This window comes from Astatotilapia calliptera, chromosome 18 (assembly GCF_900246225.1).
Source record: "Astatotilapia calliptera chromosome 18, fAstCal1.2, whole genome shotgun sequence".
In the NCBI taxonomy this organism is placed as follows: Eukaryota; Metazoa; Chordata; class Actinopteri; order Cichliformes; family Cichlidae; genus Astatotilapia; species Astatotilapia calliptera.
The window spans coordinates 29405524-29430374 of record NC_039319.1 but is presented as its reverse complement, the minus strand read 5'-3'; the positions used below and the strand labels follow the sequence as shown (position 1 = coordinate 29430374).

General features: G+C 42.6%; 1 protein-coding gene across 10 annotated transcripts in view; it reads right to left on the bottom strand.

Moving 5' to 3' along the window:
- ctnnd2b (catenin (cadherin-associated protein), delta 2b) overlaps window positions 1-24851 on the bottom strand; it is a 240231-nt gene that overhangs the window by 93965 nt on the left and 121415 nt on the right. For all 10 annotated transcript variants that reach the window (XM_026149115.1, XM_026149114.1, XM_026149116.1 and 7 more), the window contains 4 exons: window positions 16228-16262; window positions 14826-14942; window positions 570-721; window positions 171-344 (listed from right to left, as the gene is read on the bottom strand). In XM_026149115.1, coding sequence (XP_026004900.1) covers window positions 171-344; window positions 570-721; window positions 14826-14942; window positions 16228-16262 — 478 coding nt within the window. The remainder of the gene's footprint in view (window positions 1-170; window positions 345-569; window positions 722-14825; window positions 14943-16227; window positions 16263-24851) is intronic.

Sequence of the window (24851 nt, the reverse complement as noted above, 5' to 3'; positions counted from 1 at the left end):
ATCAATGGAAGCAGCTTGAATTTGACTTCAGTATTAGTGCATTAGAAATTATCCAATCGCTACATGAAACCCTTCAATACACTTTGGTTGCAGTGTGTACAGGAGCAGTGGAGAACGCATCAGTCACACAACAACTGAAGCATCATAGTAATACCTTTAGGGATATGTACCTGTGCAGGCAAAGTGGCACACGAGTAATACATGGATGGTCCAGCAGGTGCAGGTCCGCCCTCTGTGGACATGTGGAAAGCGCTGCCAAAGGCCTGCTGGGCAAATGAGTCTCTCTGGGACTGTGAAGGAGAGTCTGTGCCTGCTAACTGGGCAGCTGCACGGCTGGATGTCACCTGAAGATGGGTGGAGGGAAGAAACATAAGACAGATGAGGGGAAGAAGGGGTCACACAGAGAGGGAGAAAGGAAGGGGGAGACAGATGTGAATGAAGATGTAAGAGGACAAGAAAGGAGGGTGAAGAAGAGCGCACAGGTTAGGAGGACACGGGACAGGAGACACGAAGAAGACAGAGGGCCGGAGAAAGGGCATTTGGAGAAGGTAAATCAGAGGAACAAGCACCTGGTTGTAGCTGTGGACTGCTCCTCCGATTTGCCCACTGCGGCCTGGGACTGATTCTCCAAGTGTCAGCCCTTGATTACTATGGTAACCAGCTGCTGCATAGGCATCTTGATTGTTAAGCTGTAAAGCGCTTTGGGACAGGAGTCCTTGTCCTGATGGGAAAAATGAAAAAGAGTCGAATTAATAAGGGTGATGAGCACTGGCCAAGGACGTGGTTACTGAGCCTGCACAATGTGCAAATTTTTTAAGGAGAAAAATCCTGTTCATTAAATTCATTAAAATGATCTTTAAAAAAGAAGAATCTGGGTTAGCAGTCTGAAGAAAGCTAAAATGATTTACAAGAAATTTGTTGACCAGTGTCAAAAGCCACCTTACAAACAGACTTTATTTCTGTCAAGCTGCTTTTATGTAACTGTTTTCAAATGACTCTTACTTTCTACAACAGTCAGTTATTGTGTAAAGACTTCGTCTGTCTGTGGCCTTGAAGGCATTCTGTAACCTACTTTACATCCCACGTGTTATACAATGTATTTCTTTTTTATGGGAGAAAGACTAAACGTGAATACAACAAGCAGGACTGTGTTGCAGAGGTGGGACCAAGTCATTGTTTTGCAAGTCTCAAGTAAGTCTCAAGTCTTTATCCTCAAGTCACAAGTCAAGTCTCAAGTAATGTCAGGCAAGTCAGAGTCGAGTCTCAAGTCACTGGTGTAAAAGTCCGAGTCAAGTCACAAGTCTGAAACTTTGAATTTCAAGTCCTTTCGAGTCTTTAAAAAAAACAAAACGAAAAAATAATGTTGCAGTTATGCTAAATGTAAATATTAGACCATGTAATTTTAAAATCTGTGTTTTTCTCAACACATGACAAAATAGTGAACTTAGAAAATATACACAAATTGTGAAATTGCACCTCTTTAAAATGCAGCTCAATTAAACCTAGCTCCAAGAATAATTTTCACCGACAGTTCTGAGATAAGCTGCATGTTATTCTTGGATGCGGTTGTAGGACCAGCTTTAAAATCGCATGACAAAAATATCATACATATTAAAAAAAACTGTATCACCAACGTAGCCTGGACAACATTTGCTAGTTAGATGAAGTCAGCTATCTCATCGTAGCATATTTATATGCATATTTATAATCATACGGTTCTTGGAGTGAGTGCATACACTCATGAAGTTTAGTAACTTCAGGTCACTGCAACAAGCCCAGGTACAGTTTACCGACGGATGGGTGCAGGACCTTGAAATGCACCGTGTAGAACGAAAGACCATCGTACGTATCATAAGTTTACCAGTCTCACAAATCGTCGTCATAAATACACATTCCTTAACCGTTTATTAATAGGACCTTTGAGCTCAACGGTAATTAATTAGTAGTGGAAATAATTTCTGGTAGCATCACAGAAATGTAGCAGTGACAATAATATTGTATGCTGTAATCGTACTGGGCAATTAGTGATACAAAAAAACTGCTTTACCCTGTGAATAAAAGTATATGTTTTTGTCAGTGTACCATAATAACAGAAGCGAAACGCAATGTTGTGTCAGGACAATTCACTATTTATGCACAATAAACAAAGGAGCATAGCGCGACAATTTCTGTTCAGCGCCAGACTTGCTTGTAACCTATATCACCAATTATGTTATGAAAATGACGCATTAACTACAACAGCAGACTGACCTTCGTGTAAATGCTTGGAGCAGACTAACCTGTGAGCTGGAGGGTTCTAGGACGTTATATTTGGTCTTTGAATGGCTGCAATCCAGGCCATCCGTCGCCTCTTTGTTACTTCGGGAACAATTTCTCTTCAACAACGTAATCCGATAACAACCGATCTCTTTACCCGTCGGCTTCCCGTGGCTGTCATGCGACCGGCTATTGCAGTTAATAATACAACGGCTTCTTGACATTTTTGTGTTTCTTTTTATCGCTGTATAACTGATTTTAATTGAAAGCCTGCGTGCGCTAGTACCGATTGCCACGAGTTCCCAGAATCCTTTGCGGTTCTACCCGTGAATGACGTCACATTTTCAATCTCTATATAATATGCATGTTAAATTTTATATTTGGGGTAAAATATCAAGTCTTTTCAAGTAAACCGGTTCAAGTCCAATTCAAGTCCCAAGTCATTGGTGTAAAAGTCCAAGTCAAGTCACAAGTCTTAGAACATTTTTTCAAGTCAAGTCTAAAGTCATAAAATTAATGACTCGAGTCTGACTCGAGTCCAAGTCATGTGACTCGAGTCCACACCTCTGCTGTGTTGGTCTATAACAGACCTTGAAATGAAGAATAGAGAAAGGAAGAAGCACACTGAAGGCTGAAATGGGATGAAACAGATTTACTTATCGTCCTGTTTTAAGGCATCCACTTGCTTTTTACCCACTATGTTATTCTGGCCTCTCTCCACTCTCTTCCAGTCATGCTCCATGACCCTTAAATCTCACTCTATTCCTGACCTCCATTTAAAACACACTCTTTTCCTGCCTCTATCAGTTCCTTTATTGCTCTCGACTACCTGAGTGTCTCTCCCTCTCTCTCTCCATTCCATCTGCCTGTATAATTCAGCAGGGAGAGCGACACAAAAGTGTTAGAATGAGGCCAACAATGAAACTTTCACAAACTCACTCAAGGATGCACTGAAATAATCCATTTTCATTTGCTGTGAAAAAGTAAAACTTGTGGCTTCATAAAAAAAAAATGAAGTGTAGTTAGTGAAAAGTTCTTTTTTTATTTTTAAAAAAAAGACTGGTAGCTCTCTTAACTACTAGTTGAATATGAAGCTAGTGGGTGGAGTGGGTTAAGGCGGCATTAAGGGAGCATTCACGTGTAAGGACTGTTTCAACATTCGACGGTGGGTGTGGCAGATTTTCAGCAGGGTATTTTTACTGATGCTACCTTTTGCAGAGATAACCAGTGTGGTGGTGGTCAACAGGTTTGCCTTTCAAAAGGCAATCATCATCTCAACATAAGAATAATAATCATACCATCAAGGACTCACAAATGTAAGCACATTCCTGGAAAGGGACTGACGAAACTGCCGGAATGGGTGTAAGGGGGATGTACAAAGAAGTGGGAAAACTTGAAGGACAAAATATGGTTGCCCCAGAGAAAACAAGAAAGGTCCCCATTTTGATAATTAGAGGAAACACGAACCCAGCCTACAGGGACTCACGAGCTAGAATACTCCTCATGTCAGTCGCATGTCTGGAAAAATGGGAGCATTGCATCAGGAATGGAGCCTGGCGTTAAAAAATAATCAAATATAAGATCCCATCTGCTGCAGCCCCTTTATGGAAATTAGGGAGTAGGCAAAAGAAGGCACAGCAGTGCCGTAGTAATAGTCATTTATGGCAAGGACACAACACCTTCATTAGAAATTAGCACGAGCCAAGCTATCTGCCTAACTGCCAACAACAAAGTCAGGAAGGTACTGCACAAGCACCTCCCTCATTCTCTCTGAATAGTTTCATAATGTGATTTGATCGAATAGAAGGATGACTGTGATTTTATTGCTGGCATTGGCTTGAAAAGTTTAGCTAAACTTTTCAGCACAAGCAGAACGATTCAAGTTTGCAAGACATCGCTCACCTCTATTAGTCTATCAGCGCCGGTGTAATTAACAACAGAGTGCTGGTTTTAGGGGTTTTTTTCCCCTCTTTAAGACCAGCACTTTTCCACAGGTCCTGGTTGATTTTTTTAAAGATACCAAGACACTTTAATTCTGCAATTGGATATTGAAATGAATTACCTTCACTAAGCACCATGGGGAGTGAATTTTCAAAGCCCAACTACTTCATAAATGCTGCTTTGTGATGCCAGTTTACTGAATGCTGACTTTTACAGGGTCAGAAAACCAGCAGCTCCAAGCTAACTGAAGGTAAGATAATAAAAAATTGCTTAAACGTCAGGCTTAGCTAACCCTCCGCTGGCTGTGTGAACTAACTGGTAAGAGAATGGAAGTTGCTTTCAGTCTTCAGGGAGAAAAAAAATAATAGTGGTTTGACTAGATCCAGCCATCATCAACAACACTAAAACATCATCTCATGACAATGTGCAAAGGATCCACTGCCAACACTCTAGACCCAGACACTACAGAACAACCCCAAATACTGAACTACAAAATATAATCTTGTGATTGACTAGTGCTTCTTCCCCTCAGCTGTTACAAGGCGAGCTTATACAGGTATTTGGACACTTTTATAAATAGTAAATGCGCTAAATGACCTTTAACCTCATAAGATAATAGTCTAGTCTTAACAGCCTTTGAACTGACACGAAAGCATACATAACAGGTTCTAGATTTACATTTAAAGGGTTGATTCAATCTCTCAAGAGTTTATCCATCATGATTAGAAATAATAAAAAACAAATTTAAGACCTTTTACTTTGTTGTATTTTTTATTAAGGCTCTACAAACACAAAGTAGCATCGCAGTGATAATTAAATCAGTTTTACACATTACCAGTCTTAACACGTCGTTCCACATCATAACACTTTATTTTTTATGACAGCAGCCAATTTGTGAACATAAAAGTTTTAGACCAGCATTTCAAATAATACAAAAATGGAGCAAGTGACGCAAAAAGTCATAATCCTTATTGGCCAAGACATATTTAGGTGTCTGGAACAACATTTAAAATGCATCTACATGGATGCTATTTTTATGTCTCCATGTTTAATAGGGAATGGCATAGCGAGTCAGGAAGAGAGGCAGGGTTAACTAGCTGACGACTGCGTTAGAGCAGAGTTAAATAGGTTAACAGCAGGTTTACGCTATCTTACAGCCAAAGCATAATGACATTAAATGCTTCACTGCTAATTTTACATGCAGCCTCATTAGGGCTTCTAAAGCGTTTGCAGTCTTGTGATTTGCACATGGACCATTTCATTTCCAGTGTAAACATGCAAACATGCGTAGACTGTGACACATAACACAGACTCACGCGGCACGGAGGCATGAACCATAATCACAAAAGCATCTAGAAAGCATCAAATGAGAATGTTAAGGGAATAATTTGGGAAGAGGAGGGCGGGAGCTGCTTGTACAACAGCCAAAACCCTCCCATCGCTCTTATTAAAGTGCTGTTTCATTTTTGATGCAACCTTGATTAATTCACTTTGGTGATGATAGCAATAATGTTCCTAATAAACGGCTTTAATTACAGAAATTAAACTTTTTTTAGCCAATAAGGTATTTTAAAAAAATGGTGTCCCGTTGTAGCTGCAGCGTTGCATGCATGTATCAGCAGATATACTCGATTACGTTCCCTTTATCCTGGCAAAATAACTGACTGCACCCATGTTTATTAAATTTTTAGCACTCAGTACTCGCAAAGGAGTTCTTGAGCTGTCCTCTGTCAGCAGTGGCTGTTCATTTAATCTCCGCTTGTGTCACTTTTTTTGCCAGCAGTCTAAGAATCAAACCAAGAACGGCGCACGGGACAAAACCAAGAAACGTTGCTTGTTTGTGATTATTAAAGAAGAGAGAAATCTTAGTGCCGGCGGTCCATAAACACTGCACGAGGCAGATAAGGCCAGCAGCTAACAGCAAAAGGAGTCACTCTGGATAAAAGGGTTGCAAAATAAAGCACGACCAAAGTGAAAAGTCACATTAAAGTACAGAGAATGGCTGCAGGCGGAGTAGCTGGTGATTCTGCATAATTTAAAATGTGATATCAAGCTAAGGGTGCTGGCTGAGTTTACTGGGTCGAGGCCTCAGTGTCCAATATGCTCATCTTCCGAGAGTACACACGTATATGCATACACAGGCTTAAAACACACACACACACACACACACACACACACACACACACACACACACACACACACACACACACACACACACACACACACATAGTGAAATGAAGGAATTTGTACTCCAGGCCTGTTTGAGATCAATTCACACACTCTCATGCACACAAGAGTCAAATGTGTGTGTACAAAGCCAGGGGACATTTTCCACAGTTTTTCTTTGCCACTTTAGGTGTGTTTCATATGGCTAGTGGAGCCTTTAAGGAAACAAAGGGCCTCATAAATACATTATTACTCATATGGCATGACACTAAAGGCTCCACTCATTCCGTCTGATGTAAGTGAGTGTGTGTAGGAAAAGATAGGGGTGTATTAGTGTAGTAGCAGGAAAGTAATGGGGTCCTGTAAGAAGGTCTCTGCTTGTACATTTTAATATCTATTCAGAGCTGAGTGAACAGACACACGCACACTTGGATCCCACCTGCCCCCGTGATCTCATGCATGAACACTGAGCACATTTGCATACAGTGGGGCAAAAAAGTATTTAGTCAGCCACCGATTGTGCAAGTTCTCCCACTTAAAATGATGACAGAGGTCAGTAATTTGCACCAGAGGTACACTTCAACTGTGAGAGACAGAATGTGAAAAAAAAATCCAGGAATTCACATGGTAGGATTTGTAAAGAATTTATTCGTAAATTAGGGTGGAAAATAAGTATTTGGTCACCTCAAACAAGGAAAATCTCTGGCTCTCACAGACCTGTAACGTCTTCTGTAAGAAGCTTTTCTGTCCCCCACTCGTTACTTGTATGAATGGCACCTGTTTGAACTCATCATCTGTATAAAAGACACCTGTCCACAGCCTCAAACAGTCAGACTCCAAACTCCGCCATGGCCAAGACCAAAGAGCTTTCGAAGGACACCAGGAAAAGTATTGTAGACCTGCACCAGACTGGGAAGAGTGAATCTACAATAGGCAAGCAGCTTGGTGTGAAAAAATCAACTGTGGGAGCAATCATCAGAAAATGGAAGACATACAAGACCACTGATAATCTCCCACGATCTGGGGCTCCACGCAAGATCTCATCCCGTGGGGTCAAAATGATCATGAGAACGGTGAGCAAAGATCCCAGAACCACACGGGGGGACCTGGTGAATGACCTGCAGAGAGCTGGGACCAAAGTAACAAAGGTCACCATCAGTAACACACTACAACGGCAGGGAATCAAATCCCGCAGTGCCAGACCTGTTCCGCTGCTGAAGCCAGTGCATGTCCAGGCCCGTCTGAAGTTTGCCAGAGAGCACATGGATGATACAGCAGAGGATTGGGAGAATGTCATGTGGTCAGATGAAACCAAAGTAGAACTTTTTGGTATAAACTCAACTCGTCGTGTTTGGAGGAAGAAGAATACTGAGTTGCATCCCAAGAACACCATACCTACTGTGAAGCATGGGGGTGGAAACATCATGCTATGGGGCTGTTTTTCTGCCAAGGGGACAGGACGACTGATCCGTGTTAAGGACAGAATGAATGGGGCCATGTATCGTGAGATTTTGAGCCAAAACCTCCTTCCATCAGTGAGAACTTTGAAGATGAAACGAGGCTGGGTCTTCCAACATGACAATGATCCAAAACACACCGCCCGGGCAACAAAGGAGTGGCTCCGTAAGAAGCATTTGAAAGTCCTGGAGTGGCCTAGCCAGTCTCCAGACCTCAACCCCATAGAAAATCTGTGGCGGGAGTTGAAAGTCCGTGTTGCTCGGCGACAGCCCCAAAACATCACTGCTCTCGAGAAGATCTGCATGGAGGAATGGGCCAAAATACCAGCTACTGTGTGTGCAAACCTGGTAAAGACCTATAGTAAACGTTTGACCTCTGTTATTGCCAACAAAGGTTATGTTACAAAGTATTGAGTTGTATTTTTGTTATTGACCAAATACTTATTTTCCACCCTGATTTACGAATAAATTCTTTACAAATCCTACCATGTGAATTCATGGATTTTTTTTTCACATTCTGTCTCTCACAGTTGAAGTGTACCTCTGGTGCAAATTACTGACCTCTGTCATCGTTTTAAGTGGGGGAACTTGCACAATCGGTGGCTGACTAAATACTTTTTTGCCCCACTGTATACCTGCATCTACGGAGTTGTGCACATTCTGACCTCTTTTCTCTTTTCTGTCATGCACGCAGACCCAAAGAGCTTTTCTTCGTGACCAGACTTCTCGATTGACATGTTTTAATATTTCATGAGGTGGTCTATATTTAGATGCCCATTAGAGGCACGTCGAGTCTGCAACACAAATGAAACTGCATGCACGGTCCCAAATAGCTGCTTGCAACACAGCCGCAAACACCAGCATGAAGCAGCGTGAAGACACTCAGTGTACTCTGCTGCTGTGTCACATTAATCTGCTCAGCAGCTCGAGTAAAAGGCATGGATTCTGCTGCTCCAGTGGGCATGGGTTACAGGTGTGTGTGGGCGTATGTAAACATCTCTTCATTTGTCATACAGGTATTATATTTCCTATGCATGCATGTGCTTGGCTGTGTGCTAAGTAGTGTCAGTGGCGTGTCTAGAAAATTTTTGTTGGGGGGGCCAGGTAGGGGCACAGATTTGGAGAAGGGTGGCAGATTTAATTGGCAGATAATGTTTAAAAAAAAAATTCTACCAACCCTTAACCATAATTCAATAATCCTATAAACCTAATAACCAAATGCACTTTTAACTCTTATTAGAATGAGATTTTAACCACTACGGTGCAAAGTTTTTAGATACTGCGTTGATAAAGTACAAGAGATACAATCAGTGCTTTGTCAGTGTTTACTCAGCAGTCAAGGACATCAATATTTACATAGTATTTTTACTGACATATAGTGCACATATGTTTTGGGCAAAAACATTTTTGAATATTAAAATACGAACATTTTTAACATACAATTGACAAATTAGCCAATGTAAAACTTTATTAAAAAAAGAAGATAATCTTCTCACAAACTGGTGTTTGATTTTGAAACAGGAAAAAAGTGGGGAAACAAATGAAAAGACTAACATTTGAATAAAACCTGAAAGCAAGTAAATACTTTCTATGCTGCCTTATGGTAAACTTTAGTAATATTGATCAAGAACAACACTGGCTGATGATAAAATACAGTCAGCTGGCATGGTGACACTGCCAGTATAACCTGCAGGGCTGGACTGGGACAAAAAAATTGGGCATTTTTACTACAGACCGACCCACCAGGTATTAAAGCCATAAAGACTTTGACTGAAAACAAACCCTGTTGTGACAGTGATGTACAGTCTTGTTGGTATATGTATGATTTCTATACATTTTACGTCAGATAAAAACTTTGGTTGTAAGATTTAGATAATTATTTAATAAAAACTAGGTATTTTAAATGAGAATAAGAAAGAAAAGTATTTCTTTGTGCCCACCTTTCCCTGTTAATGCCCTACATGCCCCCTGGCAAAACTTTCCTAGACCCGCCCCTGCACAGTTACCAGCTGTCAGCTACATAAAAAAAGGATCCTGGTGTTATTTGTCTCTCAGAAACAGTTCATAACTTCCCTTCAACTCATTCATGTGACCTAAAAGGTAAACCTGTTTCTCCATCACCTGTTCAGCTCTGATGGTTCAGTAAGGACATCTCCTGGTTTCACCTTCATGTTTCCCTCTCACCACATATCCAAACCGATATCATGACCAGCAGCTTTACAGCTGTGGCTCCAGCAAACAACAGCTGATACTAGAAATTAATATTAAATACATTCTAACAACAGCTGATCAAGCTTAAACGTGCTGCTGTTGTTTAGCGCGACATCCGCTGGTTTCCTCTTTCTGGTGCAAAGTGGGCAATAAATAAACAAGAGAGAAAAGCCGATCAGCTGATCATTGATCAGTTTCATGATTGAAGTAGCAACAGGAGAGGCAGGGGAGAGAATGAGAGAAGAAGAGGCAGCTGTGCAGCATAAAGACAGAATAAATCCAGCTTTGTGTCTTTTTTCCATTCTAGCTAAAGTTCGGGACAAACTGCGTCTCTTCTCAGCTCAATACCAAACGTGTAATATTTTCTCTGAATGAGGGACCATTCCATTTTTTTAAGGAGCCGTTGGCAACTCTACTAACTAACCTTATGAATAAAATAAAGTTCACTATCAGTAACATCATAGCACCCACCCAGCTGGCTAAAACGCAGTATGAGTTATTGCAACTGACAGTAAAAAGTCAGCAACATGAAAATAAACTCCACCTAAACTTAGTTTATATCTGACCCAGATAGACTGCAGGTCATAACTTCTTACCTGAAGTTCAGTTCACCTGACACTCGGACTGGCGGCTGCTTCGGGTCTCTCCTCCTGCCTCCCCTTCCCTCATCCACCTGCTGGCCTCTGTGGAAGCCCCGTCATAGCCACCACCAAACAACGGAGTTATTTCTACACATCGACCTGCATCTGGCCAATCCACCACCTCTCATTGTTCATGCCATTACAAAAAAAAATAAGTCACTGGGGATATGCCCGGTATGCCCGATGGCCAGTCCAGCTATGTTAACCTGCAACCAAATCTGCAGCTCCATACAGCAATGTTACGACTTAGATTATATCTTATAACTCATAACTCTAATGTTAGCTGCCCTCTGTAGCATACTGTCTGAAATATTCGACGGCTGCAATAATTCTTTAAGTGTTATTTTTTCCTTGGTATTCTAATTTCACCTTAGTTTACTAAACTCAACAAACTTGATATTACTTACCGGGACATTTATTCTGTCCTCATTTTCTTTCACCGAAAAATTGTTTCCTGCAGTGCCGTCTTTCGCGCTTGGCTCTCCTACCTTTGGTAACGTGATGCACATAGCGCAGAAGCCGATGCTGCATTCACTTACACTCGGATATCTGAGCGTCACCGTGAAAACATAATCGGACATTTGATATTTGATTGAATTTTATTATTTTGCCTTTGGGGTGGCACCTGGGGTGGCCAGTCTGGTTGGGGGGGTGGCCTGTGCCCCCCCAGGCCACCCCGCTGGACACGCCATTGAGTAGTGTGTACTTTTAACTAAACGAGACAAAATAAAAATGTAAGTGCAACCGGCAAACAGCCCTGTGTGGTTAGTTTAGTTTTACGAGTGAGTTAAAAAAGCTGTTCTGGTTTTCTAAAAAAGGGCAGAGTCAGTTCGTTTCAATATCAAGAGCAAAAACACAACAGGCTTTTTTTCAGCGTTAAATGTTGGAGCAGCTAGCAGTAAATCACACGTCACAAACCTTGGTAAGTCAGTTTGCGCGCTTGATTTAAATATTCTCCTCGCTATCTTTTGTACCTTAAAAAACAAGCTCCCAGAAATACATATGCAAAAGGGTCAGTCACAAAAATCTCTGAGTTCCCACCTCTTAAATTCAATCTTTTCATTGCGCTCTATCATAGCGCAACACACTAGTAAATTTGGTGCATTTTAAATCATGCTAATAAACAGTGTTTTCTTAACACAAGCAAACAATTATTTGCCACGATTAGAGTAATTTCCCACGTAATTGGTGATTGATTTCAGAGAGTTACCATTTCTAGACAGCAACTCTAAATCAATCGCAGCTTTTATCATCAGAGCTAGCTAGCAAGTTGAGCTAACATTGAATGAGTTGGCTTAAAGTCTCCGCCTGAATAAAAAAATACAATAAAAGAATTATGATAGAGGTATCAAGGCTAGCTATGCAGCTTGCATATTAAAGACATGGACAATGTCAGTATATACATTCTAAGACTGACATTAAGAATGATTTCCCAGATATACTCAATTCTTTTCAATTCAGTTAGCCGATAACATCCATTAGCATCTATGCAAGTTTCTTAACAGGATTCATATACTACACACTAGATGCGCTAGTAATGATATATGTGTGTGTGTGTGTGTTGCTAATGTAACTAGCTAAGTCGTGACATATTATTTCCTTTGAAAGTAATCCTAGTAAGAATGTGTTATTCCATTTATAGCAAAACATCATCAGTCTACAATTGTGTGAGTTGTTTTTCTTTACTGATCAAGACAGCTGGATTTTACAGTGAGAGGCGGAAGCATATGAATACTTATAGAAGCCATTTTAAATAGTTGAAAAACCCAAATGTTTCATGTTGTAAACATTCACACTCATCCCATGCTTAGATTATTCAGTAAACTGTAAACTAATTTTTCAGATATGTCGTTAGAACAGAAAAAGACAACATTTGTCCCATTTTCCTAACACTAACACACCAATATGAGTTCATTAATGCTGTATGTTTGACTACATCATTGCTTCTGTTGTTCCTCTACTCACCCTCTTGTTGTCCGCACTGCCTTTATCCTGTCTGTGGCTGACCTGCCATTCACTCTTTCTCTCTTTTGATTAGCCAGTGAGTGACACATTGCATAACTGATATTTTACATTTGAAAAATTAACATTCCTGTTTGTGTTGTGTCGCATCCGTCTGTGAATGTTAATGCACAATACTGTGCATGCACACCTCTACAACTTTTCCGTGTTTTCATTCAGCGCTCAGTGTGTGGATATATGTAGCTTAATGTGTCTGTGCTGTTTAGCTGCATGTTGGTGTGTGTGCCTCACCTCTCTGTACTGTGAACAGCAGGACAGCTGACACCTCAGCAAGGATGGATTAGCATATCAAACTACTGGCAACACTGCATGTCTCCTGACAGCTACCGCTCTCGCATGGGGTAGAATATAGAGTAACACCCAGTAGCATCCCTGGGACCAAGTATAGAAGGTTGAGAGCGGTTTCACTGAGTGCTCTGACAAACTACTTTAAACTTCACATTAAAAAGCAGCACAACCTCTTCTTCTAGCAATTGTTTCTAAGTTTTCAAGGAACTTAGCAGATAAAGAGACAAATAAGTCCTTCTATGGACCAAATCAGAGCTAAGAAGAGAATAAATAGAAGTAGCAACTTAAATCCAGTCTTAAAATGAATCTGTTTTCACTTTAATTGCCAATGTTATTCAACTTCTTAATGTTCAAAGGCTAAAAGGTATATGGGTCATACAAGAACAGAAAGGCAACTTGTCATCAACAAAAAATTCAATGAAAGCTGCATTCATCTTTGGCACACTAACATACTATTGCAACAGATTCTGTGGATTTAAACTTTTATGTTTGAAAGAAGCCGTATTTTGACCGCAGCAGTCACGGTAATGAAAGAAAACATGTTTTGCATTTAGGTGAGGAGACACTAATCAGCCTGAGTACAGATCATCATGTAACAAGCTACAAGCCCATTATCATCAATGGAGCTCCAGTGGAGAGGGTGCAGTCCTTCAAGTATCTTGGTGTCCACATCTCCTCAGACCTGACATGGGCTGCCCACATTCAGGTCCAGACCAAAAAGGCTAGGCAGCGCCTGTATCACCTACGACAACTGAGGAAGTTCAGGGTCTCTCCAAAGATCCTCAGGATTTTCTATACAGGCGCTGTGGAGAGCATCCTCACACAGAACATGACATCGTGGTTTGGGAACAGCTGTGTGTAGGACCAAAAAGCTCTCCAGAGAGTGATCCGTACAGCAGAACGCTGCTGCAGGATTGCTCTCCCCCCGCTTCAGGACACCTACACCAGGAGATGCCGGACTAGAGCAGCGCAGATACTGAAGGACCCGTCCCATCCTGGCAACAAACTGTTCCAACTTCTGCAATTTGGTAGAAGGTTCCGCATCTTCCGGGCAAAGACAGAGAGACTCAAGAGGAGCTTCTATCCCCAAGCCATCCGGGCCCTAAACACACACACCCGCCCTCTCACATCATCTATAATTGACTGAGACAGGACTCTTCCAGACACTCTAAACCAAGGCACAATGTACATTTCAAATTCCTTTAATTTTAAATATGTTTATATTGTCTATCCTGTAAAATAGTCAGATGTCTATTCATATTAATGTACAGAATTCACCTGCTTGCTGCTACTACTGCACATTCACCCAGTGTATATACTATATATATATATATATATATATATATATATATGTATATATATATATATACATATATATATATACATATATATATATATATATAATGTTCTTCCTCTACACCCCCCCCCAATTTTTGCACATGTCGAGGAGCGTGTCAGGCTACATTTCACTGTGTGTTATACTTGTATAACTATGCATGTGACAAATAATGAACCTTGAACCTTGAACCTTGAACAGGCTTCATTAAAAAGGTTGCTGTTAATTCAAAGGAGGACTAAACATACTGCTGCACTGCCATGCTTCCTCACTAGTGGAGGAGGCTGTTTTTGTGAAGCGCACTTTCTTTGTGAACTCAAACACATTCAACAGGTTAATCAACCAAAACCTGGAGACTACGGCTCTCTGGGAATAACCATCCTCGCTGGTTTTGATTAGATTGTACCTTTCCTCTTCCAAGATATGCTTCTTTTTGCCGTCTCAGGAAAGAAAAAGGAGGAAGAATCGTTTCTCGTTCTACTCTCATCATCACAACATTGATCTTACTGTCTCCTGTAGAAGTGTCCTGTGAGTCCAAGATGCCCGATTCCTGGAGCGATCGGATGCAGGAGTCCACCAGCTCTAGGCCTGTTGTCAGCTCCTCCTCTATGTCCTTCTGTCCATCTACACGTGCAGGAAGAACAGGAGACAAACATGAGCAGAAATTCATACACTTACACATCATGTGACTACACTATTTCTTACAGTTAGCAAATGAAGAGCCACATGCAGACTCCCAATGACTCTCATTGTCTCTGCTTTCTGTCTATTGTGTTTGTAACCTTTCATTTTCAACTCATCCTTTAACCAGAAACCCACCTTTGAATATAAGCAACTGGATCTTAGACTATAACACAATTCTAGACAAGTTTCAACAAAAAAATATTCAAAATCATTGTCATTTAACTGCAGATTAGTTACCCAAGAAGTGGCTTTACACAGTGACACAGAGCAGCATGCAATGGCGATCAATGGGCCAAGGGTAAAGGCCTAACTGATAATCCAGCAACAAATCTTGAGGTCCACCTTGTACTTAGATACCAGCCATTTGTCTGTCAGAAAGAGGCTGATAACATGCCCAGTGTTTTCAAGTTAAAGTGGGCTGCCAAGGGGGATAACAGCTTACAAATGAGTCTTAGGAGCAGCATTAATCTCTTATCAAGACAGAAGAGAAACGGTAATAGTAGAGGACTTAGTCAGTGGATTTAGGAGGCAGATTTTATTGACTTCAACTGACACAATTCTAGACTGATGATGTTGATGCTGTTGGTGAAGTATTTCCAGGGGTGTCTGAAGCATTCCACTAGAATTACTCTTACCCTCACTAACAAAAGCTAAAAGTCATTTTTAAATCTGTCCCCCCCCCCCGCATAGCGGGATGGATAAAGACCGCGGCAGACATTGAAAACTTTCACTGTGGAGGGTTTAAACCACAAGACCTCCGCGCTTCCTATACAACTCAGCGTGACTGACAATGAGGCAGAGAGAGGGAGACCTAAGTGTCACGCATGGGAGGTATTTCTTCAGCTAATAAATGCCGTCAAAGAAGTTGTCAAGCCTGGAGAAGTGTCTTAATTTGACTTTCAAATTGCCTAAAAGCTCATTGATTCTCATTGTCCTTTATGGAAAGCACATCCCATCTGGCACCCTGAACAGGTTAAACTAAATACTCAGAATTATTTGCAAATGCTGCTTTACTCAGTTGTCAGATGGTTTGAGGTGTGGTGAGAGAATCTCACCCTTTTATTGTTAACTAACCTTTATTGGGGTGGTTTAAGACCACCGCAGTACTTTCTAAAGAACTACATCAATATATATAATATTATATAGGACGAGATTACAATGCAATAAGCACAACCAGCAAAGCGCAGCGCTACAGTACAAACAGTGAATAAGACAGTCCCATTACCTTGATTATTCCAGCGAAACTTCTCATCTGCTGAACTGCAAGAGACAAACGAGAGAAAGAAAAAAAAAGTGTTAATATACTGTGAAATGTTGTTCTTTGGTGGAGCACCATCGGGATACTTTTAGATTGACGGTAGTCCATTAAGCCACACATGCCTTAAACTGTGTTTCCCATCCATGTCCACTGCGTAGGTTTGCGATAAAAACGGGAATACCACACAAAATGCTGCTTTCTACGGTTTGAACTCTTATTTTTTCGCTGAAGGATGAAAACATACAGACTTCAGATTCTTCAGTACCTTGGGAACAGAGACCCTTCTCAAAACCAATAACATACACTCCAAAATGCCTTATTATCAAAGTGAAAACAAGGTTGCTTTTGAATTTCTCTTTTTGTGAACTTGTTTGGGGTATTTGTTTATCCCTCTACAGTGTTATCTTGTCATGGGAATGATTTCAGAAGGGTAAGCACAAAGGGATTGGAGATAAGAAATATTACTAAAAGGGTGGTGAGAAAACATCAGTTCAAATAGGACTAGAGAAGTCTGCCTGTTTTTCTGCACCAGTGAAACACAATAATAAAAAAAATATAAGATTCCATACACATCTGCACTGATTTGGTACGCAGTAGTGCCAACAGATAAAGCACGGAGTACCAATGCTGCTCACAAGTGTCGGCGTTGCTCCTGAAATTCCCTGTGCATTTACTGTGTTTACAGACCGTCTTCAGCTTTGTCTTGGCAGCCAATAACGTATCTTCACACAGACTCCCATTTAGTGTTTCAACACAGCCATAATGTTACATATAACAAACAATGCTGACAGGCCTACGCATTTCTGTTTCAGTTGTCATACAAGTGCGTGGTTATAAGTCTCACGCAAACTCATTTCCTCTTCTCTCCTGTTATTTCCCCTCTCGTTCTGTCCTACCAGGTAGCAGAGAAGTAATATTTGCTCCTTGAATTTCATTACATAGCATGTACACAACCATGTCAGCTCCTTTTACGCACTTAATTTGTTGATTTGTTTGCTAGTTCATTCAGGATATTTGATGGCTATGTAAAGGCGGTTCTGCCTGTGATTTTGTGTGGATTGGCACCCTGAAACAAACATATGAGAAACTATATTGCTGTTTTTTAGTGTTTACTTACAGTGGTATTCTTGTTGTGACACACACACACACACACAAACACACACACACAGTAATTCTATACAGCTTTCGACTGTAGCAACGTCCAATAAATCTTTGAAGACTCCTCTTGTATATTCTCTCTGTAACTCCCCAACCAGTGATATTTGTCAGAAGACATTAGACACCAGAGCACGTAAATTCCTATTAATCTTACAAATTCAGAAAACCTCCATTGTATTATGATCGCCAAGATGTTCAGTGTAAATCAATATCAACAAGATTTAAACCTTTGTAATCCACACACACTAAATAACCCTTGTGTTTGTGTCAATACGTGACATAACACCAAAATAATAACATTTACCCATGTAAGTAGGCTACAGGCTCAGTAGAGCAAACAAGTGGAGTGACTACACATCATGTACTGTATTAAGTACAGTGTTACTGTTTTATTACTCTGAGTAAAAGTATCATTTCCAAGTTGTTTTTCCTGCTCAAGGATTAAAGGCTCTTGGTAATTCCGATTTCCTGTATTCTCCTTTGAGGCCTGTTTGCTGAAACGAGCTCGAGGGCTTCAAGTTCTACTTTTGGAAAAGTTCCTTATCCACCTCAATTCCTGGATGACCAACCGCCTGTTGATAAGACTGACATTCCCAAAGGTTACTCTGTGCCTCTGAGCCTGAAAATTAAAATTACTATGATCTCCTTCTTTCAGCTGCTCCCTTTAGGGTACTCCATAGTGGATCATCTGCCTCTAATCCTAACTCTAGTATTCAAACCCTCTACATGAGCTCTCTCACTACATGCACAAAGCTTCTCTGTGGTCTCTCTTTGGCGCCTGCCTGGCAGCTCCATATTCCACATCAAAAAGGATAAAGGTCCAGTACATCCACTGTCCCTCCAGTGCACACGCCCAAGTATGTCAGATTTGCCTCACTAACCAAACTACTCAACCTTAGTTGTCCATTTGATATACTCATTTCTAAACCTGCCCTTCCTAATTACTTCTAACAAGGAAGGTAAAACGGTAAAATAATGACACTATAATATAGTGTACACTAACAATATGTAAAAACATACAAAGAGATATGACTTTTCACAATTTTTTCTTATGAAAATGGACTTTCATGTCTTTGTGGTGAAGTTAGAAGCAGTAAGTGACTAATTTAGCTCAAAGGCTGGAAGGAGCCTAAAACAGTTGCCAACTGGCCTCAGCTAATTGCTCAGCAAATAATCTGCTGGTTTTAGTTTTCTTGTTAGCATACAGAATTCAAAGCGGTATCAATCTCCCCATCAAACCTCATACCCTTATAGCCACAGTGTACCCATGAGAATATGGGATAACACACGCCTTCACAAGCTCAGATGATTTCAACCAGGTTTGTTGAGCATGACACTGAGCTCACTGTACTCAGATGGCCTCCACAGTCACCACATTTCAATTCAAGAGCACCTTTGGGACGTGGTGAAATGAGAGAGTTCCATCACAAATGTGCAGCTGACTAATCTGCAGTAACTAGGTGACGCTGTTGAAGCTCATGAAGAGTTAAAGGCAGCCCAACCCAGTAGTTGGGCTGCAAATGCATGTTCTTACTCACTTCTTCTGCTCATTGAGCTGGGAACCCGAATGGTGTTAACACCGAAAGGGCACGTTTGAACCCAAACCATGACCTATTCGTCTTGTGGTGGCTACACCTAACCAGTAGAGCTGGGCGATATAAGATTTTTTCATATCACGATATGTTTTTTTCCATTTCAGGCGATAACGATATATATCACGATATAAGCCAAATAACGATATTTGTAAGATTTAAATGTGCCGTTGCTCACAAGTAAAATGTGAAATAATCAGCAGCTTGTTTTTATTTAAATATTTATTTCCCATAATAAGTTCAACAGGGTAGATGTACTTAAGGAACATGAGACTTTTTCAGATAAATAAAGGCAAATATTTCAAACTACACAAAAGGCAGCCGCTAAAGCGTTTAAGTTTAAAAATAGAACAAACGAAACAGACTAAATTGTCAATTCCACTTAGAAACAAAATATTAATTCTAAAAATAAATCTTAGTTTGTTTTACAGAAGAACAGACAAAATTGACTAACTTTTGTCAATATCAAATAAACTGAGAACTAAAAGGAAATTCTCAATCTCTCCTTGTTGTATAGCTTAGCTTTTCAAACAGTTTTAACAGTTACTTTAGTCTGACAAAAGCCGAATGACGAATTAGCGCTTCCAGTCAGAGACTGAGGCTACGTCCACACGTACACGGGTATTTTTGAAAACGGAGATTTTCCGTTTCCGTTTTAAAAAATAATCCCGTCCACACATAAAGGGAGAAATGAAGGAAAACGCTGCTATGAACATGCCAAAGCAGCAGGTGGAGCTAGATTCCTAACCGTGCAGAAATGTTGGCCAATCAGAAGTCTAGAAGCCTCGGTGGGAAAAAGTAAACAAAGCTGGGGCATAGAAGCAGAACCGAGTCGTATGTGTGGAGGGACAGTAACTGTGTGTATGTGTAAGCATTTAAACACTGCGGAGAGTAGAATTAATAGTAACAGTATTGTAGAAATTCATTTCACCGAAACAATAACGTGGCGCACAGTGTGACGTCAAAAAATGCGCACACCTTTGACGCTGCGTTTTCTCCGTTTTTCTAGTCCACACGTAAATGCAAAAACGGAGTTTTCAAAAATCTTCGTTTTCAGTGACCAAAAACGCCGTTTACGTGTGGACGAAAGGTGCAAACTCATAGAAAAATCTGCGTTTTCAAAAATACCCGGGTACGTGTGGACGTAGCGCATGCACCAGTTTATTGTTGTCACGGTCCCCGTGTCTCTCTGGTTGGCCCACGCTGGCCCAACTCACTGTACATATATTTTGCACTAAGGTGATCCCTATTGTAAATAAATCCCCTTTTTGTTTCCTTGAAAGAACTGTCTGCGCGTGGGTCCGTTCAGTAGCCATGACAGAACGTTCCAGCCATCTTCCAAGCGTTGGTTAACGACGTGCTCCGTGATTTCCTAGATCGGTTCGTTTTCGTCTATCTGGACGACATCCTGATTTTCTCTAAGACTGAAACCGAACATGTAACCCATGTGAAACAGGTCCTGCAGCGGCTGCTGGAGAACAGACTCTTTGTAAAGGGGGAGAAATGTGAATTCCACGTTCAAACAGTGGCGTTCCTGGGTTACATAATTGACCAGGGTAACCTCAAACCGGATCCGGCCAAGATCAAAGCTGTTGTGGAATGGCCGGAACCAACTGATCGCCGTCAGCTTCAGCAGTTCCTCGGCTTTGCGAACTTTTATCGCCGGTTCATTAGGGACTTCAGTAAAATCGCTCTGCCTTTGACCCGCTTAACCTCTCCTAAGTTCTCTTTTCAGTGGGATCAGGTGGCCCAAAAGGCCTTCGCACAGCTCAAGGACCGATTCACCACTGCACCCATCCTGGCCCAGCCCGACTTGCGACTCCAGTTCATTGTGGAGGTGGATGCCTCCGACTCGGGGGTCGGCGCCGTGCTCTCGCAGCAGCGGGAGGGTAAGCTACGGCCCTGTGCCTTCTTCTCTCGCCGTCTCTCCCCAGCTGAACGCAACTATGATGTGGGAGACCGGGAGCTCTTGGCTATAAAACTGGCCTTGGAGGAATGGAGGCACTGGTTGGAGGGCACAGCTCTGCCATTCATTGTATGGACAGACCACAAAAACCTGGCTTACCTGCAAACAGAAAACGTCTCAACGCCCGACAGGCTAGGTGGTCTCTTTTTTTCACCCGTTTTAACTTTTCAATCTCCTACAGACCGGGCTCACGGAATGTGAAGCCGGACGCCCTATCACGTCAGTTCTCGGTGTCTGAGGAGAGGCGGGACCCTGAACCTATCCTGCCAGCGGCTTGTGCCATCGGTGCCATAACATGGGAAATCGAGTCGGCCATTCGTGAGGCTCAGCGGGCCGAACCAGACCCTGGAGGAGGACCAGCGGGGCGGCTCTTTGTTCCATCGGCCACTCGGTCTCAGGTACTGCATTGGGCTCACACTGCCCGCTTCACATGTCACCCAGGAGTACACAGAATGATCACCTTCCTTCAGCGCTACTTCTGGTGGCCCACATTATCACGAGACATTCGGGAGTACGTCTCTGCCTGTTCAACCTGCGCCTGCAACAAGCTGGGACATCAACCTCCGGCCGGCTTGCTGCTACCTTTACCCACACCGTCTCGGCCGTGGTCCCATATCGCGGTGGATTTTGTTACCGGCCTCCCACAGTCAGCAGGTAACACCACTATAATGACTATTGTTGACCGCTTTTCAAAGGCTGCGCATTTTGTTGCACTCCCCAAGCTCCCGACGGCCCTGGAGACGGCTCGGCATCTCACGCATCATGTGTTCCGCCTCCATGGCATCCCGGAGGACGTGGTCTCGGATCGTGGGCCGCAATTCACCTCTCGTGTGTGGAAGGAGTTCTGCTCGGCGCTAGGAGCCAAGGTCAGTCTCTCCTCTGGTTACCACCCACAGAGCAACGGACAAACTGAGCGCACTAACCAGGAGCTGGAGACTGCTCTGCGCTGCATAGTTGCTTCCAACCAAACCATCTGGAGCGACCAACTGTCCTGGGTGGAATATGCCCACAACAGCCTGACGTCTTCAGCTACAGGGCAATCTCCGTTTGAGGCCTCCCTGGGGTATCAGCCTCCTCTGTTCCCTGCTCTGGAAGGTGAGCACTTTGTCCCTTCGGTCCAGTTTCACCTTCGTAGGTGTCGCCGGGTTTGGAGGGCCACCCGTGCGGCCTTGCTGCGCACGAAAGAACGCTACAAACGTCTGGCTGACCAGCGCCGCACTCACGCTCCTGAGTACACCATCGGTCAAAAGGTTTGGTTGTCCACACGCTTCGTTCCTGTTCATGCCGAATCGAAGAAGCTCACCTCAACCTTCATCGGGCCTTTTGAAATTGCTGCTTTGATAAACCCTGTTTCTGTTCGCCTTAAGTTGCCGCGCAACATGAAGATACACAATGTCTTCCATGTGTCTCAGATTAAGCCGTGTCTCTCCAGTCCATTGTGCCCTCCTTCCAGGCCCCCTCCGCCCGCTCGGGTCATTGGTGGCCTCCGTGCCTACACGATCTCCCGCATCATGGACTCTCGCCGTCGCGGGAGGGGTCTTCACTATCTGGTGGCCTGGGAGGGTTATGGCCTTGAGGAACGTTGCTGGGTTCCCCGCTCCGCTGTGTTGGATCCCGGGATGGTTGCCGACTTTCATCGCCTTCATCCGGATAAGCCTGGTGGGTCGCCGGGAGGCTCCCGTTGAGGGGGGGGTACTGTCACGGTCCCCGTGTCTCTCTGGTTGGCCCACGCTGGCTACAGGTTTTGTTGTTGTTAGTTTTAGTTTTTTGTCTCTCCTCCTCCTCTCTGCCTGGGTGGAGCTCATTACGGGCTCTCACTCTTGGCCCACGCACCCCTGTGGATGGTGTCCACCTGCGGCTGATCTGGCTGATTTCCCCAGCTGCTATTTAAGGCAGTGGCACAGAGCAGCTCACCGCTGGAACGTCGAACCACCTGAGTTCGTGCTCGCGGCATATTCAAAGAAGAATCGCTTACACGTGTTTTATGTTGTGGAACTAACCTTGACCTTCTGTCTGTAGATTCTGGACCGAATTACCGGACCTGTCCAAGTGGGGCAGTGTGTGGAGTGTTGGAGCGAGTGCGGCTGAAGAGGAGTGCGTGTGTGCGGAGGAGCGGTGGCGGTGACTGAGTGGAAGAGGAAGCGTGTGTGTGGATCCCCCCCCCCCCCCCCCCCCTTCTCTCCCTGGAGCCCTGGACCCCCTCCCAACTCACTGTACATATATTTTGCACTAAGGTGATCCCTATTGTAAATAAATCCCCTTTTTGTTTCCTTGAAAGAACTGTCTGCGCGTGGGTCCGTTCAGTAGCCATGACAATTGTATTTCCAGACTTGCTTTCAGCACAATTTACAGTGCACGCTACTCTGTTTTTTGTCAGACTTGAAATAGCCGAAATACCTTCACACTACGGAACTTCTATGGCTCTTCCGTTCGACAATCTCTCCGGCATTGGAACCATCATCTGTTTTCTCTTCGGTAACCTTTGGTCACGCTCGGTTGATTTCTCTAGTCGGCACACTCATTTCCTCCATTACCCGGGCGGTACGGTCGCTGGCTGCTTCCCAAACAAATACACATGTGCGGCTTGGCAGTTGTACTGTACATAACAAGTCACGTGACGTGACGCTGCGGCTGTAATTGGTTCGGCTCTGCGCTACTTAATTTGGATTGGCTGTTCTTTTTTTTCTTTTTTTTTCTTTTTTTTTTAAGAGGACAAGAGCGGCGAGGTCTATCGCGATAGTTTAATTTTTCTATCGAGAAAAAGTTATATCGCGATACATATCGTTATCGTTCTATTGCCCAGCTCTACTAACCAGTGAATGAAAACTGAATTTAAAAGTGAAAATGTCAGATAAAACTAATTAAAAACAAGGATGGTTCCACTTGATAGCTGAACCTTAGATAATCTACAACACTGTTATGTTTAAATAGTGCTTGTAGAGCTTTTACATTACATTGTATTTTATTGGCGAGACAATACTTTTACTTTAAACCGTAATTGGGAATACAGTCTAGCTGCATGGGAACGTAATTTTTAGGAGACAGGCTGGTATTAAATCTTCCCATTGATTACCTGCATTTTCTGTGGGTGTATGTGGTGTATGACGGATTGCGAGAGGGAGCCAAGCGGTATATGTTAATGGGGCCTTTTGTCAGCATAGCAGACTCCTCATCCATCAGACGTTATTATCCCAAAAAAACACAGCCATGCACTTGCACAAACACTCCTCCACAGACACAAGTCTTGGAAGCACGCAAAGCACACAAATGCATTACACAAAGCAGGGAAGCAGAGAGAGACTAAAGCCCCATATCTGGGAGGATGGAGTGTGTTTATATCAGACAAACACCTTTGACGGGGCAGGATGATGAGGATTATTATGACCGGTCTGGGCTCCGACAGGCAGTACTGATGACACAGACTGAGTCAATGTTTTCTTAAGAGTAGAGCAGGCTGGTCCTCACATACTTTTCCTACATTTGTTGGTGTCAAAATGATGCCTCACTGCTCTTGAATATGCCTGAGTGGAGATGAATGTGTATTATTTACCAATGGCCAAGATGTGATGCAAGTAAAAGTCCATGCAAGCTGAGCGCTCATGTAGACACCTTGCTGGAAACTGAGGGAAGAGGCCAAGTGGTGTTAGCTTCAAGTGGTTATATCAACACGGGGCTGAAGCTGGAATATAAAATAGTCCAGAGGGTGTTGGATTTTTGTCAGAATTGGGTGAAATGTAGAACTTTATTCTTCATTATCAGGACAGGAGCAGAGATAAGTAATGAGTTAAACGAAGGAATCGGAATCAAAGCTCAATCTTGGAGTACAATATGCACAATGAGACTAGCATCTAAAAATCCTTAATCTAACACACGAT